Below are 17201 nucleotides of genomic sequence, written 5' to 3' on the forward strand. Positions count from 1 at the left end.
ATGTTTACTAAATATATATATTTATATATATTTTTTTTTTAACCATGAATACACAACTGCTACATTTGCTTAGCTGTACAAAGGCACTGTAAGTCTTGATGGAAGACATCATGCTGTACCTTTAAGTTTATGGTCAAGATACTCCAGCCCAATTCTGAAAAACTGCACCACAGCCAGTATCAATGCACCAAAGGCCAAGGAACCTGTATGGTACCTGTAAAGACGCAATAACATACAATTAGTAATACAGAATTTGAATGTGATGAATTATGATTGCTATTTCTATGGGATTAATTGAAACCATGCAATCACAAACCAGCACCGCACACAAACACAAAACCACTGTGTGTACGTGTGTGTGTATGTGTGAGTCCTAATTTCTCTTTGTACTGTTTCTAATTGAGGTGCAGGGCTGTAAAGCGAATAAGGTGTTCGACTACGAGGCCCAAAGATACTTGGTTTGATCCCCAACGTCCAAGGTAGGATGCAGACATTGGGGGATTCTGTAGGCCTCCATGGGCAAAAATGCCTAATCCATCTACCTGCTCCTTTGTACCTGAACTTACTGCAGGTCCATCTACATTAAAGTAAACTACAGAGTAAAGTCCTTGTTTCAATCTGCCTTTCGCTCACACAGAATCTGAATCAGAAAGAGGGGAGGTTGGCTTAGTTCAGGAGGTAGAGCGTGTTGGTTGGTAACCGAAAGGTTGCTAGTTCCATCCCTGAAGTGTCGAGGTGTCCCGGAGCAAGACACCCGACCCCAATTGCTCCCTTGTCGCCTTGCATGGTTGACTCCGCCGTCGGTGTGTGAATGTGTGCATTAGCGGCTTTCTATGAAAGCTTCTGCTTAATGTAAATGCATCAAAGAGGTGCATTACAATGTAAGCTTTCACATGCAACGCTTTTTCTGTAGTTTATCGGAGCAGGAAGCAACCTGCAGTATCTTTGTGTGTGTATGTGTGTGTGTGGGTGCATGCGTCACCTGATGGCCCTGCCGAAGGAGGAGAAGAGCGGGAAAGGGGGGATGTCCTGGGGCTTCTTCAGGGCCCAGTAGTAGGAGGCGAAGGCCCCGGCCAGCGTGCACTGGCCCAGGGCGATGGTGAAGTTGACCAGCCACAGGAACAGGAAGAGGTTGCAGAGCTGCAGCAGCAGGATGTAGCGGTGGTACAGGCTCTCCCCCCCGTAGAAGGCGAACGCACACTGGGAGCCCTGGCAGGCAACGGGCAGGCTGCTCTGGCTGAAGGTCTGGAGGGAGACACCAGACAGGAGACACAGAGAGAGCGTTGGGAGGGAGCTGTCGTACGGAGACCGTGCAGTGAGATGAACCGCGGTGCAGTCAGGTGAGTTGCAGTGAGATGCTATGCAGTGCAGTGCAGTGAGGTAAAGTGTAGGGTCAGTGATAAACAGGGGGCTGGGGGGATTTTGACCCTACAATATTTTAAATTGCGCCAGCAATTGAGATGACAGGGACTATTTAATGCCCCCCTTAAAAGAGTTAAACTCTCTATTTTACTGTGTTTGCAAGGCGGTCCATTTGTTATTTACATTGGAGTCATTGAATGTTGGTATGTCATTTAGCACAGAAAAATTAAGTATGGCCGAACAGTTGACCAAATTGCCCTGGAGATAATCCAAAATAACCCCAAAACATATTCCACCCTTGGCAAGAAAAGTGACTTGCTTGAGATAATAAGTGCTTCCTACTAAAAGACCTGTTGAATTACTTAATTCTGTATTTGTGAGTGTGGTCACATCATTTGTAATTTTTTTTTCTTTACAAGTAGTGAGGTGCACAGGGGAGCTAGCTAGATAACTCAATAAGCCTCTTCGTCAAACAAATGTCCCTAGCTTAAAATATAGCATCATATATGGCTCCGATCCAACACACACACACATGAATATACAAAAATAGCACATGAATCATTATTTTACATCACTGCCAGTTCCTGCGAGAAATGTCTCCTAGCCACAAGAAGCTGTTGCCACGCAGGAACCTGAAACCATTTGAATTTGATTTGCTGAACCAGAACACTGAGCATGGCAAAGAGCCCGTGGGAAATGCTCTGAATGTAATCAAGTAAATCAATCAATCCATCCAATACGTAATGCTGGCATACGGAATGATCCACTGGAATGTTCCGCTGGAATATTCCGCTCATGATCAGCGCGATAGAGATAGAGATATTTTATAGGCCGGCCTCTCACCTCTGGGTCACATGTCTGGTTGGCGTGGACGCATTTGGACTGCGTGGACATGACCTTGTAGACAGCATCACCCGACGATGACAAGAAGCTAGGGGTTCAACAGTCAAGGACCAAGCCTTAACAAAGAAAGCAGTCAACCACAAGAACCATTGGGTAAATGTAAAACACTGTTCACTGTACGTCTCGTATAAGTCAATTGTGGACGGCTATGAACTGCAATACACCAAATTCCCTCTAGGGAGTGCTGTCCCTGCACCTTGGTGGTCCGTTTTTAAGTTGCTCTTGAAACTCGCAATGATACCGTGACCTCTATCCGTTTTCTGGTGTTCAACTAACACAATCGTAAAGATATGAATAAGTTCTGAGTCGACCATAGCCACTTCGCAATAACAGAGACATACATACAGAAGATGGGTTTCTGCATGTGAACATGTTTAAAGTCAGAAGGATACACAGCTGTCATGGCCCAGTAGGCTATGCAGATCGCCAGAAGGAAAAAGGTGATAATTGGGTAGAAAAGAGTGGACATGATGTAGCCGATAGCCCTAGAATCAAAAGACACGAGTTAGAAAACATTTTCAATATCTGTAGATAAGCACCTACCGTGTGTGTGTGTGTGTGTGTGTGTGTGTGTGTGTTACTAACCTGCTCCCCTCTTTTAGAAGTGCAATAGCGATGCGTATTCTGTTCCTCAGGAATATCAGGATGATGATAATGATGGCCTCAATTACAGAGAGAGAGATCACTGCAAATTAAATGTAGATAAATGTTATTATGTGGAAAATATGCGGACACTGACACTACTGACCTGAAAGCAGGGACAATGTGTGTTAACTGTTACCCTGTTTATAATAGCTTTCCACCATTACATTTAAAGTTTGTAATAAAACAATAAAAGTATAGACATTTCCCTAATGTAATTAATAAATGTTTCTACAGCCCAAGGTGCTCTACTAATTACAATACTCTGCTTAATACAGGAATACAAAAGCCTTCAGTGTCGATGAGACCTACTCTACCAGCAGAGCTTCCACACTTTGTGTATACACCTTCCAGTGTGTGTGCGTGTTATTCCATTATTCAACAACAAAAAAACGATTGTCGATTGGTCGACAGCCACGTACTGAAGACGAGCCAGGTCTGACTGAGCTGCAGGTAAATGCTGAAGTCTGCCTGGAAACCGATCTGGGAGAGGGCGACATCAGCACCAGAGTTCCCTCGCAACGAGCTGAACTCCCAGTAACAGTGCCAGATACCTGGGAGGGGGGAGGGGGGGCAGGTGAGAAAGGGGAGAAACAGGAGGAGGAGATTAACAGCTAGAACAAAATACATGCACACACGGTAGAGGGAGAGCGACGTGGAGCGAGAGAGAGAGATAGAGAGAGAGAGAGAGAGAGAGGGAGAGAGATGGAGGGAAAGTGAAAGAAAGAGAGAGAGAGATGGAGGGAAAGTGAGAGAGAGAGAGAGAGGGAAAGTGAAAGAAAGAGAGAGAGAGAGATATCGAGGGAAAGTGAGACAGAGAGAGAGAGAGGGATGGAGGGAGAGAAAGGTGTGAAGAGAGATACCAATATTTTTTTTTTTGTTTCAAGTTTTTCCATGACAACTATGTATCAATAGCGAGAGCTGAGGGAGGTTCTCGTTGAAAAAGTTGTTGCCGACATCACCCACGCACATATCTATATTTAGCCACCCCCCCGACCCCCATCCCCCCTACACCTACTCCCCTCCTTCCTTATAAAGTACGTGCAGTGAGTGTCCTCTCCCAGCCGGGAACTATGGGTAATACGGCACTCACCGTAACTCAGAGCGGTGAGGACCCCGAAGATAACGAGCCACAGCAGCACGCCCGCGGTGAACCGCAGCAGCAGGATGAAGAGAAGGCTAACCACCATGGTGATCACCAGCCCACTGAAACCCCCCCCCCCCCCCCCCCCCCCACACACACACACACACACACACACACACACACACACACACACACACACACACACACACACACACACACGCCTCTGTTGTCATTACAAATCCTGAGGTCACTCACATCACACTGGCGGTTAGAACACATATCATAAAACAAGAATCCCGGGACGGGAGATGAGTGCCACAGCAGAAAGTTATAATAAAAATGAATAGAACATGTATTTATACACAACATGTGCTCTCAGTGAATCTGACAAGGCTTATTGCTCATTTCGTTTTTTCCCCAAAGGCTTTCTAAAGCAATCCGGACTCAGTGTCTGCCTCATGCCAGAGCACAAGAGTGTGTTTTCCCAGCATGTCACCTGTCCTGCACTTACATGAGGATCCAGTACCAGGAACTGGCATAATCTTCAAAGATCTTCATGCCAACCTCTTTGGCATCCAGCAGACTAGCGATACCACTGTGAAGGATTGGAGTTAAGAGAGAGAGCGATAGAGAGACACAGAGATAGATAGAGAGAGAGAGAGAGAGAGAGAGAGAGGGAGAGAGAGAAACAGTGAGACAGAGACAGATTGATAGAGAGAGACAGAGAGGGAGAGATGGATTGAAAGAAAGAAAGAAAGAAAGAAAGAAAGAAAGAAAGAGATCAAGGGAGGAAGAGGGAGACGGAGAGAGGGGGAAGAGAAGGGATGAGGACACAATGAATTTCATATGAACAAAGTCACAGACGTTGACATTTAAAAAGCGTTTGCTGGCATTGAGCAGAGCAGTAGCCTTATGCTAAAACATTGTGACACATTTTTATTTATCTTTGCTCTTTAGGCACATGACGAAGCAAAGATAATAAAACGAAAAAAAGAAGCTTACAATGCTTTGGATAGTGTGGGCAACCAGAGGCTGGGTTCAGTATGGCTTACAAGGGACTGTAAGTTGTAAAACGACCCTAGATAATGAGTCACAGTAGAGCAGCATTATTAAAGCTCCAGCAAGCAATACCGGACGGGCAGAGTGTTACGCACGGTAAGGGAGGGAACACTCTCTGTACACACATTCCCAGACAGCCGTTCCCAACCACAACAGCCAGCCCAACACATTGTTACGAGATTTCAGTTAATAAAGAAATCCCCTGACTCAACACCAGGGGGAAACCTATCGCCTTGTAGCTGAAGAATGAGGATGCTTCGAGGAGGATGGCATTTTTTGTTGGACAATTGTGTTGGGGCTGAAATCGCTTTTTTTTCTTTTCCCCTGTGACAGTTGGAAAAGAGAAGGAGATTTCGTGATGGAACAGCACACCCCGGCGGGGAGTTAGTCAGTAGGCTTCGGGGGGTACAGGAGAAAAGCATCGTTTTAATATATTCTCCTACCCTGAGACAGTTGTCCAGACGTCCCTGGGAGAAGGGGGGGGTGTGGAAGACTTTGAAACATTTTGTTTTATTACACAAGCACTTTCTTTTGCAGCATGAGGGTTGGCATTGAATGAATTTCATCGTCGCGCCTCAGTGAATGAACTCGGTTTGGCAGTCTCTAGCATAGTGTCACTCTCCTGTCCTGCAACTCCTCGCTCGACCAAACCGACATTCGCTTACTTTGCTGCGTCCCGGAGGTCGGCGACGCTCCTGGTCACGCCGTCGCCGTCTTGGAAGCTCCGCTGATTGCGGACCGTTAAGGTGCCGTTCCTCGTGATGAAGTCAGGGAAGCACCGCTGGAGGACTGGAGACACAGGAGATGAACCCCGGAACGTCAGCCAATAGACACAGGTAACCCCCCCCGGAGTGACCCCCCAAGAGGTGAACCCCCCAGGTTGTCCCTCCCCCCATGGAGTCCCCCTCCTAGAGATGCCCCCGCCCCAGGGTGTCACCCCACCAAGGCGCCCCTCCCAAAGGGCAGCCCCCCCTGAGGTGTCGCCCACGGTGTCCCCCCCCCCCCGAGGGGATCCCCCCCAGAGTTGACCCTCCAAGATGGGAACCCCCCACCCAGGGTGCCACCCCGGGTGCCCTCCCCCCCCCCCCCCCTCCCCAAAATGGTGTCCCGCTAAATCCAGAGGGTCCCTTACATGGTCTGCTAGGGACGATCATGGACGGGCAGTCTTCGTCTCGCAGCACCTGATCCACGGGCTGAACACAGAGAAGAGGGGGGCGCGGGTAGGTGAGAGAAAACCACGTCAGTTCAACCAAGTGTGTACCTCAAGCTACCCTCTATATATATTATTTATTTTTATTTGATCTATATTTCTGTTGTTGAACTTTGTGTTGTGCTTTCCTGCTCTGTGTGTGCCCATGGCATTGTAAAGCGACCATTAGTATGAGAAAGGCGCTATATAAAATAAACATACTATTATTGTTATCATTATTACCACCCACCGCCACACTGCATTCAGTTGTGTAGCCCAGCTCAAGGGGCATGAGGTGTGACAGGGGCGGTAAATACATCAAATCAAATCAATGAATCAGTCGGGTGAATGTGTCAGCTGGTGATTTCAGCTGACGCACAAACACACACACACAAATCCTGTGTGTTCTCACACTGTCCTAAAAAACACGGCTGACTAATAAACGACAACGTCACGGGGCTCGTAACTGTGAGTTGAATCGGCAACCACTTCCTGTCAGATATAAGATAAAACACCCTTTCGAATCCATTCGCACTCTAGCTGAGAGTAGAACTACGTTTTTATTTTACATTTCAATTCAATTCAATTTTTTTATTTTGGATAGCCAATCACCCTTACAGTCTCAAAGGGCTTAACTGGCCAAATATTTATGACACATTTGACGTCTTCTTGTTGAACCCCGTTTATGGTGAAAAGTGTTTATGAAGGCCTGCCAGTGGCACTCTGGGCAACCCCTCACCTTGTCAGGATTATCGAAGCCTGGCCTGCAGAACTGCTTGTAGTATTCCCAGTTTTTGTAGTTGCGTTTCATCTCCCGGTACGTTGCAAATCTGTCTGGGCACTTTGAAACACAGAGCTGGGAGACGGGAAAAAACCAAAAGCAAAAACACAAAGGACAGCAAGTCAGCATATGCCTCCCAACAGGATCCCAACAAACTCTCACGAAAGGTGAGCAGAAGGGTGAGAGAAGCTGTCCCTATGGGTGCTTCTGTAGGATCTCTTACCTGTGTGGTGGGGCACTGGAGGTTGATGAGGACAGAAGGGCTGGCACACCGCAGGATGTTGAAGTAGAATAATATGGCTTTGTTTCTGTCCGGTGCGCGGGGGGGAAGGCATGACCAAGCAGGGATGGATGGAACAATTAGAAGCTGCTCTTAAAAACCGCCTACTCTGAGGAAAACGCAGAAGCAACCCTTTGATGCATGAAATATATTCATGCATTCTTCTCATTCTCTTTGTCATTGGCATCAAACGGCGCAGTGGAGAGCTTCCAACCAGCATTGTATTTAAAGCAGGGCTCTGCCTTTTAAAAACACTTCTCAGAACTCACGCATTGTTGGTCCCCTGCTGGCCGCAGAACTGTCCGTGGCTGTCGGTCGGGAAGACCACCTTCCGCGGGTCTCCATGGATCCAGGCTGGAAAACCGACGCATTTATCTCAAACCACATAGCTAGGGATCTTAAATCGATATCAATAGCATCTTTAATACAAATCTATACACGAGATGGGTCGTATCTTGGAAAAAGTAAACTAGAGCAAACAATAGTACTTGTTTTTTGGTAAAGCGATTTTTTTTGAGAAGGCGATTCATTCTCTGCAGCATTGTGTGCAGTTGGTACAGTCCACACAATTGGCAATTAGCCATTGACGTACACTCTAAAAGCTGTGTCTTTGTGTTGTCCAACACAAATTGGTGCATACGAACGTGAAATGCTCAACTTTTTAATGGTGGAAAAACAGAGGGAGGGAGGGAGCAGAGAGGGAGGGGGTCCTCTTTGTTTGTTTGGTTTCGAAAATCGACGGAGCTATAACGGGAGCGGGATACTGTGTGTGCCTGCATTGTGATCGGGAGGATAGAGAGGACAGCTAGGAGGTTGTGTTAATCCAACTCCATTTGCAGAGCCCTACCCTGGGCAGCAGACGCAGAGCGCAACTCTGACATTCAATTACGGAGGAATCCTGGGATTTGTTTGAATAACCCGACCAAGACGTGCGTTGGGACTTTCCACCTCCCCGAGTCAATGAGCTATTGTGCGTTTGGTGCCCCAGAATAGTGGTGATGAAGAGGCCGTCTCGCAACTTCTTTGGGGCAACAATGAAGATTGCGCACGCACACACACACACACACACACACACACACACACACACACACACACACACACACACACACACACACACACACACACACACACACACACACACACACACACACACACACACAGAAAAGAGGAATCATTTCCCTGCTGATCAGGGCGAAGCCTGTCTATTTGAAGACACATCAATAGTCACGCCTGTGGGTTCTTTTTAAAGAAACTGAGAAATTGCAGCCATGCTTCTTCAAAAAAGGCTCCTGGGCCTACACACTCGATCGGGCTCTCGCAAAACTGAGAAAACCATGTGTGTGTGTCCCTGTTTGATCTCCGAAGTAAAAGATGATGAGAGAAAGCGAGGGGAACAGAGAGGAAGTGTCTCAAACTAATTCACGAGATTGCCCCTTCTCCCGGTTTATTAGTGGAGAACGTATTGTGTCGAAATCTTCCGAAAATTTTTTCCCAAGGGGTTTTGAGAGAGATAGGGGCCAATGAACCGCCACCGTCTGATTTAAGATAACAGACATGATATAAGCACAGAACATCAAAGTGAGCCATAGAACCATTCAACACCCTTCCTTAAAGATACTCCCACGTAAAAAAATAGTTTAAGAGTTTCTTAAACTAGCACAGATTTATTTTACAATGAATTGATTATCCAACAATGAATAGTAAACATTCTCACATTCTCAATGTCCGTGAACATAAGTGTTTCGTCTACATAACTGGCACTGCTTTACAAAAAGGTTCCAAGAAGCGAAAACACAAGGTCAATGTTTTCTCCTACTTCCCCGCTCGAACATGGATGACCAATCCAAAAGCTGCAGCTCCCATTATCTTATCTGGCAACGAGTTACCTTCTTTTATCAGTCGTGGTAACATGATGAAGACGCAGCATATTGCTCTTCCACAAACAAGCAACACACCCTCAGCGGAGCTGTCTGCGGAAGTGTGTGTGTGTGTGTGTGTGTGACGAAGACAGCGTGCGTGAAAACTCACCCACGCTTCCCAGCGCGATATAGCCGAGGATGCCGATGATGAAGATAACGCAGCACACCACGTCAGTACAGCTCCTGCAAGGAAGGGAGTATCTCATCAAATCCAAATCCAACAGTGAGACTTGGTAGTCGTTGGTCCAAAGCGCCTTAAGAGGGATTTTATCTTTTAGATATGTTTCATCTTGCTCAAGAACGGCAACAAGCAGACTGTGGTCTGGGGTGTCAGGGTGTCCCCCTTTTGGTTGGGACAGCCGGTCCGCCGAACTCTCCTGTCTACTGTCACTTAATAAGAATAAGCTTTCCATTCACGATCTGTGAAAATGACTACTAAAATTTAGTAGTAGTTATAAATACCGGTATAATTAAATTGAGGTTGCATGACTAACACATGGATCAGAGATAAAGACTCCGCCAGAGGCTGACTCAATGCTGCGAGCAGCTTTGGTTTGCAGCTGGATGAAAGGAGCTGGATTAAACACAAATCTGATCAAATACCGTCCAAAGCATGCTCTCATCAGTGGTCTTTTGAATAAAAATGTATTTTCTTTGGCTGTCTACTTCTTTCCAACAATACTCTGCACAAACTTTTACATTTCATGGTCCTTTACCTTTTCAAAGCTGTGAAAAATGTATGTATGTATTTTACCAATCTGATGCAATAACTCATGGCCTTCGACAAAAATGCATTCTTGAGATCAGCTGGCACACCTGAAACACCTTTTAAACTGGAGCCGTGCGAAAGGGAGGGTTGAGCATTATATTAGTTAAACCTTCAAACCGTACCAGGAAAGGGGAACCTCATCAGACCTGCTTTACCATATTACTGTTGGGTGTATTGTGAGTCTCTATAACCTTGAACTGCCAATGAGAAATTTCCCTGTGTGTGTGTGTGTGTGTGTGTGTGTGTGTGTGTGTGTGGGTGTGTATGTGTGTGAGAATGCATGTGTTTGTGTGAGTGTGTGAAGAGGTTATTCCCATGCACAAATGACTTGCTGATCAGCTGATATGTGACAACCTTCAAAGGAGCTGCTTGTTTTTGGCGCGGCAGATAGAGAAATTGTATCTTCGCTGAACAACCACTAAAGAAACACTTCTTCCAAATATGTTGACCAAATATCAGCATTTTGGAATGATGGACAAATTGTCCAAACCAATAGAAAGTTTTCACAACGCTAGACAGGGATGTCTGAAATGTAGATGTTCCGATCATTTTTACATATTTTTTTATCGGCGCAAAGACTTGTGTACTCGCTGATACTCCCCGATACTGCATTTCAGGTAGTATGGGAGACATTTCCAATAGTGGTACCGGTATTGGAACAACTCCAAACATATATAGCCCTGTAAGTCTTGGGATAAGGAGCATTCCTCACAGACAGGAATTGTATTCAAAACACAGTATTTCTCAGTTTCCCCTTCCGGTGTACCGGTGCGTGTTTAGCTCTGCCCACGGGGGCCTCGACACCTGGGCGGAGTGTGCGCAACGAGGCCGAACATTGAGACGTATACAATGCCTTCGGAGAAAAACTGTCCAGAGCTGCTGTTGAATTTACAACCAAACAACCCCCCCCCCCCCCCCCCCCCCCCGACTAAACTGTCCCTACAGGGCAAACTGACAGCCAGCCTCCCTCTGCCTCACTTGTACCCCCCCCACCCCCCAGCATCTCACCCGTTGCATAGCAGAGGGCGGCTGTCAGCCGGGCCCCCTGATAATCCTCCTCTAAACTTCTCCACGCTATCACTTCTCCTGCTACAAAGCCCCCGGAACAAAGCTTCCGGCTCCATCCGTGTTCGCACTTTCACATTCGCTAAATACTCCCCACGCAAGCAAAAGCGTGGAATAGGAATGTGGCTCGGTCAGCGCGTCCGAGAGCCCCCCCGTCAGGGCGGGTCAGGTTCGGGGGGGGGGGGGGGGGGGGGGGGGGGGGGGAGTCCAGGCCCGTCCACATGATGGGACGCCGTTCCTCGGTCGCGCGCCTTTGGAGAGCTTGTCCTTGCTTTGTTTGTGTGGAGGATAGCACTCTCACACACACACACACACACACACACACACACACACACACACACACACACTCACGCATACATAGATACCCACACACACTCAGGCATACATACACACACACTCAGGCATACATACACACACACTCAGGCATACATAGGCACACTCACTCAGGCATACATACACACACTCACGCATACATACACACACACACACACACACTCATGCATACATACCCACGCACACACACAAACCCACACACACACACAAACAAACTCATGTATGCACACACACACACACACACACACACACACCCACACGCACACACTCACACATCCCAACGCCTTATACGCCGCCGTTCAGCCCCAACACCATTTCATAATTAAGCAGCAGATGGTCATGAGAAGACAGAGCTGGCATTCATACACACACACACGTACACACACGCACACGAACAAACACACAAACACACACACACACACACAGACAAACACACGTACAAAACTAGATGCGAATGGTGCTTGAAACAGGCCAGAAGCTGTTAAAGTAGGGTCAGACAACAATGCAGTTCTAGAAACAAAAACTATTGTTGTGTGTGTGCGGTAGCGATAAACCCAGGTTGTCCGTTTTCAAACGCTTGCCTAGAACACATCCTCTTGCCACAACTACAGCATCTACTCGGCTGTACGTTAGACACGGCTTCACAAATGACCCCCAGAACAAGTGTGGAAATACAGTTTGAATTGAAGCACCTTACAGTTAATAGATGCCCAGTACTCGCACTGGCGTCCGCTTTGAAGCTTGTTTCGCCGAGTACATTTCTGCAGTGGATTAAGATTGTACTCTAGTCTAAACAGTTCACAATTAGAGTCGTCTTCGCTGCTAACGCCTCATTATCTCCAATTTCATCCGGAACCGAGGAATCTCTTTAGACATCCAATTTGTTCTGCAAACCCGAGATATCACTCAACCACCCATCCACCTTTCCTGATAATACATGACCTGTTGTCCATTTCCTCTCCACAGATTACTGCAGCGGTCTCCCTTCCAAACCCAGGCGTGCAATAAACCGCAGTGATGCATCCGCCCGAGTGACGAATTGAATTCCTACTTTTTCTTCGACTTTCCGTTCAAAGTAAAGATTGCGGAATTGTGACACATAGCCGCGATGCAGACTGTAACTCAAACAGGCGGTGAAGCCGCTGCTGTCACAGAAGGAAGAGGGAGATGTCAGATGGGGGATAGGGCGTTGACAGTGTGAAAAAGTCCTCCAGAGACTGAATGAAAGCAATGCCAATGATACGTACATTTGTATAGAACCCATTAATAACAACCAGTGTGTGAAATACCCGTCAATATTTGGGGGGGTCCCCATCCCCCGATTGTTGCGCAATACCGATAACATTAGGCCGATGACATTCAAATATTTCATTGATGCAAGCAATCAGTCTATAGCCTAGATGACAACACACACAAGCACACAACAATTTTTGACAATCCGATAAGCTATAGTAGCCTATTCGTAAAGCAACACTTTAGCCAATGCAGCCTCCTATGTCAGTACTGACATTATAGGCTGCATTGGCTAAAGTTGTTTGGATGCACGTTGTTTTATAACAAGGAGAAGCAAAGTTATGCATTACAATGCAAACACAACAATAATTGGCACCAATATGGCACACTTAGAAGAGCAATCAACAACTGAATAAATGCCAGGTATAGCCTATCGGAGACTGGCACGCAATCATCTTATGCACAACAATTAGTTCTATCATCACAATCACTGCAAAGATTTAAAAGATAGCCTCTTACCTTAAGTTAGAATAGACCCAAAGTGTGTGAGTGATACACTCTGGTTTAGCTTTCGCTTGCTAGCTTGTCGTTTTTAGTATGACTTGTCAACATTACGTCTTTCTTCTGTTTGGCGAACATGGCTAATTTGCATACGCACACAGGACTGGCTGGCTCAGCTTGGCAAAAAATAACACTTTTGTGAATAAATGTTTTGAATTCTGAATACTGGACATGGTGAGTTTAAAACATTAAAGTGACCATTAGTGACAATAAAGTATATATATATATATATATATTTTTGGACAAAATTTGAGACCCCCCTCAAATTTTGCTTTTAAGGCTTTCAGGGGGTCTCATGGGTAAATCGGGGGGGTCGAGCCCCCTGGACCCCCCTGTATTTCACACACTGATAACAACTGTGTGTGCGGGTGCGTTAGCGTGAATGCCTGCGTGTGTGTGTTTGTGATTGCGTGTGTGCGTGTTTGTGTCATGTGTGTGTTTGCGTACGTGTGTGTGCCTGCGTATGTGTCTGTGTGTGTGTGCGTGTTTGTGCGTGCGTGTGTACAAGGACATTCTATTTCTTATCATCATTTAAATTGGGACAAGGCAGGAGGGGCTGCCACGAGTTGCCATGCCGATAGTTGAAAGTCCCCTTTCTTTGAATCCTTCGGCAGCCTCAATCCCAGCAGGAGATGTGGCATGCATGATCTGATAAAACCCCAGGGAGAGAGAGGGACAGAGGGGGAGAGAGTGTGATGTGAGGGGTGGACGCCCCTGGGATAACCGTGTGGGGGGGGGGGGGGGAACCGTCCAAAGCATTCAAAGGTGAGCGCTGAGAAAGAGCTGACGAAGTGAAGGGGAGGGGGGTGGGGAGAAGACAAGTGTGCCCGGGCATTCACAACGAAAAACATAAGAAAAGGCAAGCACCATTCTGACTGCAAAAACGGGGCCTCGGGAAAAATACAGAAATAAATACGGGTCCCGGATAATCTATTGCGACCTTTAGTTGACACCATCTCTCAAACTGGAGTCTTCCTCCATCATGGCTCTGTGCCTCATTGACATCCCTGGCAGGAAGTTATTTTCCTTCCATTTCTGTCTTTTTTTTTTTTTGCTTGTGTGTCAGCAAACCTGTACGCCGCTGTGGATAAAGAAGGTAACATGTGCAGCAGGGTCGATAACTAACTGCAGGGAATCGAGGTCACGGCCGGCCACGTTTCACAGCGGCCCGGTCGAGGGTGAGATCGCATTAGCGGGAGCATACGTCTCGAGGTGGCGGTGACGGGGGGAGGGTCTTCCGCAGTGCCTCTGTCGCTGGGACAGGTTGCTTGTCGTCCGGTGAGGAGGAACTCTCGGAGATGAGATTGACCGAGCGAATAGAGGTGGCCCGACTTGCAATCTTTTTTTGCACCGTTCTCAGAGCGCGATGGGGGTGCCTTTTTACAGCTGCCACGACTCTTTAGAAAGCAATAAAACAGATCATACTGCGATAAAGCAAGGCCTTCCCCTCTACTCATCCAACTGCCGCCACGGCGGTGTTATGTGTAGCCCAACCCCCACACCCCTACACACTTAGTTCTGCATTTCAGTTTTTTGCTTTTTACGACGGCAGCATCAGCTTCCTCTGACGGGTATGAGAGCATCGGCGGTTGGAACCTTTGACACGAGCTCCTCTCGCTTCGTCCGCTGTTGGCCCCCGCCTCTGGACAGCCGCTGGATAGAGCACACGCGGCCTCACACCAAAACAACAACAAAAACAACAACAGCAACATCAACAAGACAAACCGCTGAGCTGCTGCTGCTGCTACCCAGAACTCATTAGGAAAAAAGATCCTGTGAGCCACAGGAACATCAAAGTACGCTGGGGCACCTCCCCATCCCACGGTCGGAGGGAGAGAGAGAGGGAGAGAGGGAGAGAGAGAGAGAGAGAGAGAGAGAGAGAGAGAGAGAGAGAGAGAGAGAGAGAGAGAGAGAGAAGAGAGGGAGAGAGAGAGGTTGTTGGATGAAAGGGGGGAGTGTAGGGCAGGGATAAAGACACACAAGAGAGCAGAAAAAGCCTCACTTTACAGCAGCCCGGGAAGATGCTGTTAAACTCGGGAAGAGATGAGATACACAACTTACATTAGGGTCTAACCAAAATGATGATGTCATGTTATTAGAGAGAGAAGTCGAGGGGAGGGGAGGGGAAAGGAGGGGAGTGGTTGTTATGGCACTATCCTTGTATGGGTTTTCCGGTCTTAAAGGTGTCATGCATGTGTGATGTTGTTTTCTGTATCAGTTGTTGTCTCTACGGCTAGAATCAGAAACCATGGAAGAATACACAAAATTATCCCTAAAGCATTAAGCAGTTAATTAGCGTCGCTAAAATGCAGCTTGCAAACATATGTTAACCAAATAGTTTTTCCAGTGTAGTGTGTGTGTGTGTGTGTATGTGAGCAAAATCTGAATCATGAGAGAGGGGACTTAAAAATGAATAGCAACAACAGGGATCCGGCAACGCCATGTTGCAAAGAGATAAACCCATCAATCACCATGACATAAAACACCTCTATCATTTGAGTTGTCCAAAGTGCTCTCTCTATCTTACTCTCTCTATCTCTCCCCCCCTCTCTCTCTCTCTCTATCTCTCCCTCTCTCTCTCTCTCCCTCGCTCTCAATGATGATTTGCGAGCTACACCTATTTGGGTTGTTCTGCCCGGTTAATGACATGTGTCACTGCCAGGCTAACTGAACCACCGCCGGAGTGAGCGATGGCCATTGATCTGTGTGTCGGGGCAGGGGTGGCAGAGCTCAGCCCCACTCTTTATTAACACTGCGTGACAAATCATCAATCCCATCTGAGCCGAGAGGCAGCCCACAGAAACCTGACGTCCGGGTGGGGGAAAAATGAATGTTTTTCTGGCTATAAAAGGAGAGACAGACTCATCATCCGAGGAAGGAAGGAAGTCATTGAGTTGACCACAGCATGTCGTTTTGCAGCAGTAATTATAGTGGGACAGAACTTGTTTGTCCCATGATACTACTATTGTCGAATCCAGGCGTTTTCTTTTTTTGTATAATTTCCAAATGGGTATAGAGGGGCAAATAGAAAGAGCTTCTGTATTTGTTCAACAGATGAAAGGCATCTGCCTTTATAGACTCTGGAGTCTTTGAAACGTCTTGCCTCGTGTGAGAGAGCTTCAGTGCATTTCAATTTGTCTCGAAAGCCGAAGGTATTCATTCAAGGTACGGATTTTAGCGAAAAAGGTTTGCAGTACCTGTTGTGAACGGGTCCTCTGAAGGCTGGGTCGAACTTCCTTGGCTCACCTGAAACACAAAGCAGAAACACACACACGCACACCACACACACACAGACACACAGACACACACACTCACACACACACACACACACACACACACAGACAAAGTTTAGTAAACTTGAAGGGCAGACAGCCAAAGCTAACTGAGAGGTCTACTCAACTGAAAGGTACTTAAGAACAAAAAACAGGATGGAGCATCGATGAAGATGAAGGACAGAAATTGGATTTCCATGAAATTAATACTTTTCAAAGACCATCCATTTATGTGCCCATAATTCCACTATTTTACCCTTGGATTCACTTATCATACATATTATAGTCATCTATCCATTTCCTGTGATTGAAAGCCCTGGTATACTGTTTATATATATACAATATATATATTGTTTGGCCCCCCTGACTAGGATAGACAACCCCAAACTAGGTAACTTCCAGCCAGCCAGTCTCCAAGCGACCATGGGCAGAAGAACGACTACTGAAATACAGCCTTGAAAAGCAAACACAGATATTTTTGCGGATAGAAAGTTGTAATAAATAATTCCAAAGGGAAATAACGTATCTGGGTCAGGGTATATAGAAACCCTAGTTGACCCCGTCCTCAAAGAATAAATAGCTAATCAGTCAACCATTCAGACATTATTCAACCATTAGGCTTTGAGGGTCAACCATTAGTTGACCTATTCAACCATATTCAACCATTCAACTCATCAGTCATTCAGGCGCCAAGGGCTAACCTTATACCTTTGTATAAGGTGATGTGTTTGGGCCCGCAAATGCACATG

General features: G+C 46.7%; 1 protein-coding gene across 2 annotated transcripts in view; it reads right to left on the bottom strand.

Moving 5' to 3' along the window:
- Window positions 1–17201, bottom strand: part of slc44a5b (solute carrier family 44 member 5b) — a 34918-nt gene that overhangs the window by 5324 nt on the left and 12393 nt on the right. The window contains exons 2-17 of one of the 2 annotated variants that reach the window (XM_079739155.1): window positions 16378–16426; window positions 9329–9402; window positions 7570–7654; window positions 7244–7328; window positions 6979–7095; window positions 6183–6243; window positions 5716–5839; window positions 5494–5517; window positions 4503–4586; window positions 4001–4113; window positions 3330–3461; window positions 2851–2950; window positions 2658–2750; window positions 2206–2293; window positions 983–1245; window positions 120–214 (exon numbers count right to left, since the gene is read on the bottom strand). In XM_079739155.1, coding sequence (XP_079595281.1) covers window positions 120–214; window positions 983–1245; window positions 2206–2293; window positions 2658–2750; window positions 2851–2950; window positions 3330–3461; window positions 4001–4113; window positions 4503–4586; window positions 5494–5517; window positions 5716–5839; window positions 6183–6243; window positions 6979–7095; window positions 7244–7328; window positions 7570–7654; window positions 9329–9402; window positions 16378–16426 — 1587 coding nt within the window. The remainder of the gene's footprint in view (window positions 1–119; window positions 215–982; window positions 1246–2205; window positions 2294–2657; window positions 2751–2850; window positions 2951–3329; window positions 3462–4000; window positions 4114–4502; window positions 4587–5493; window positions 5518–5715; window positions 5840–6182; window positions 6244–6978; window positions 7096–7243; window positions 7329–7569; window positions 7655–9328; window positions 9403–16377; window positions 16427–17201) is intronic. The other variant, XM_079739156.1, reaches the window with a different exon arrangement.

This window comes from Pollachius pollachius (genome assembly GCF_949987615.1).
Source record: "Pollachius pollachius genome assembly, chromosome: 7".
Taxonomy (NCBI): domain Eukaryota; kingdom Metazoa; phylum Chordata; class Actinopteri; order Gadiformes; family Gadidae; genus Pollachius; species Pollachius pollachius.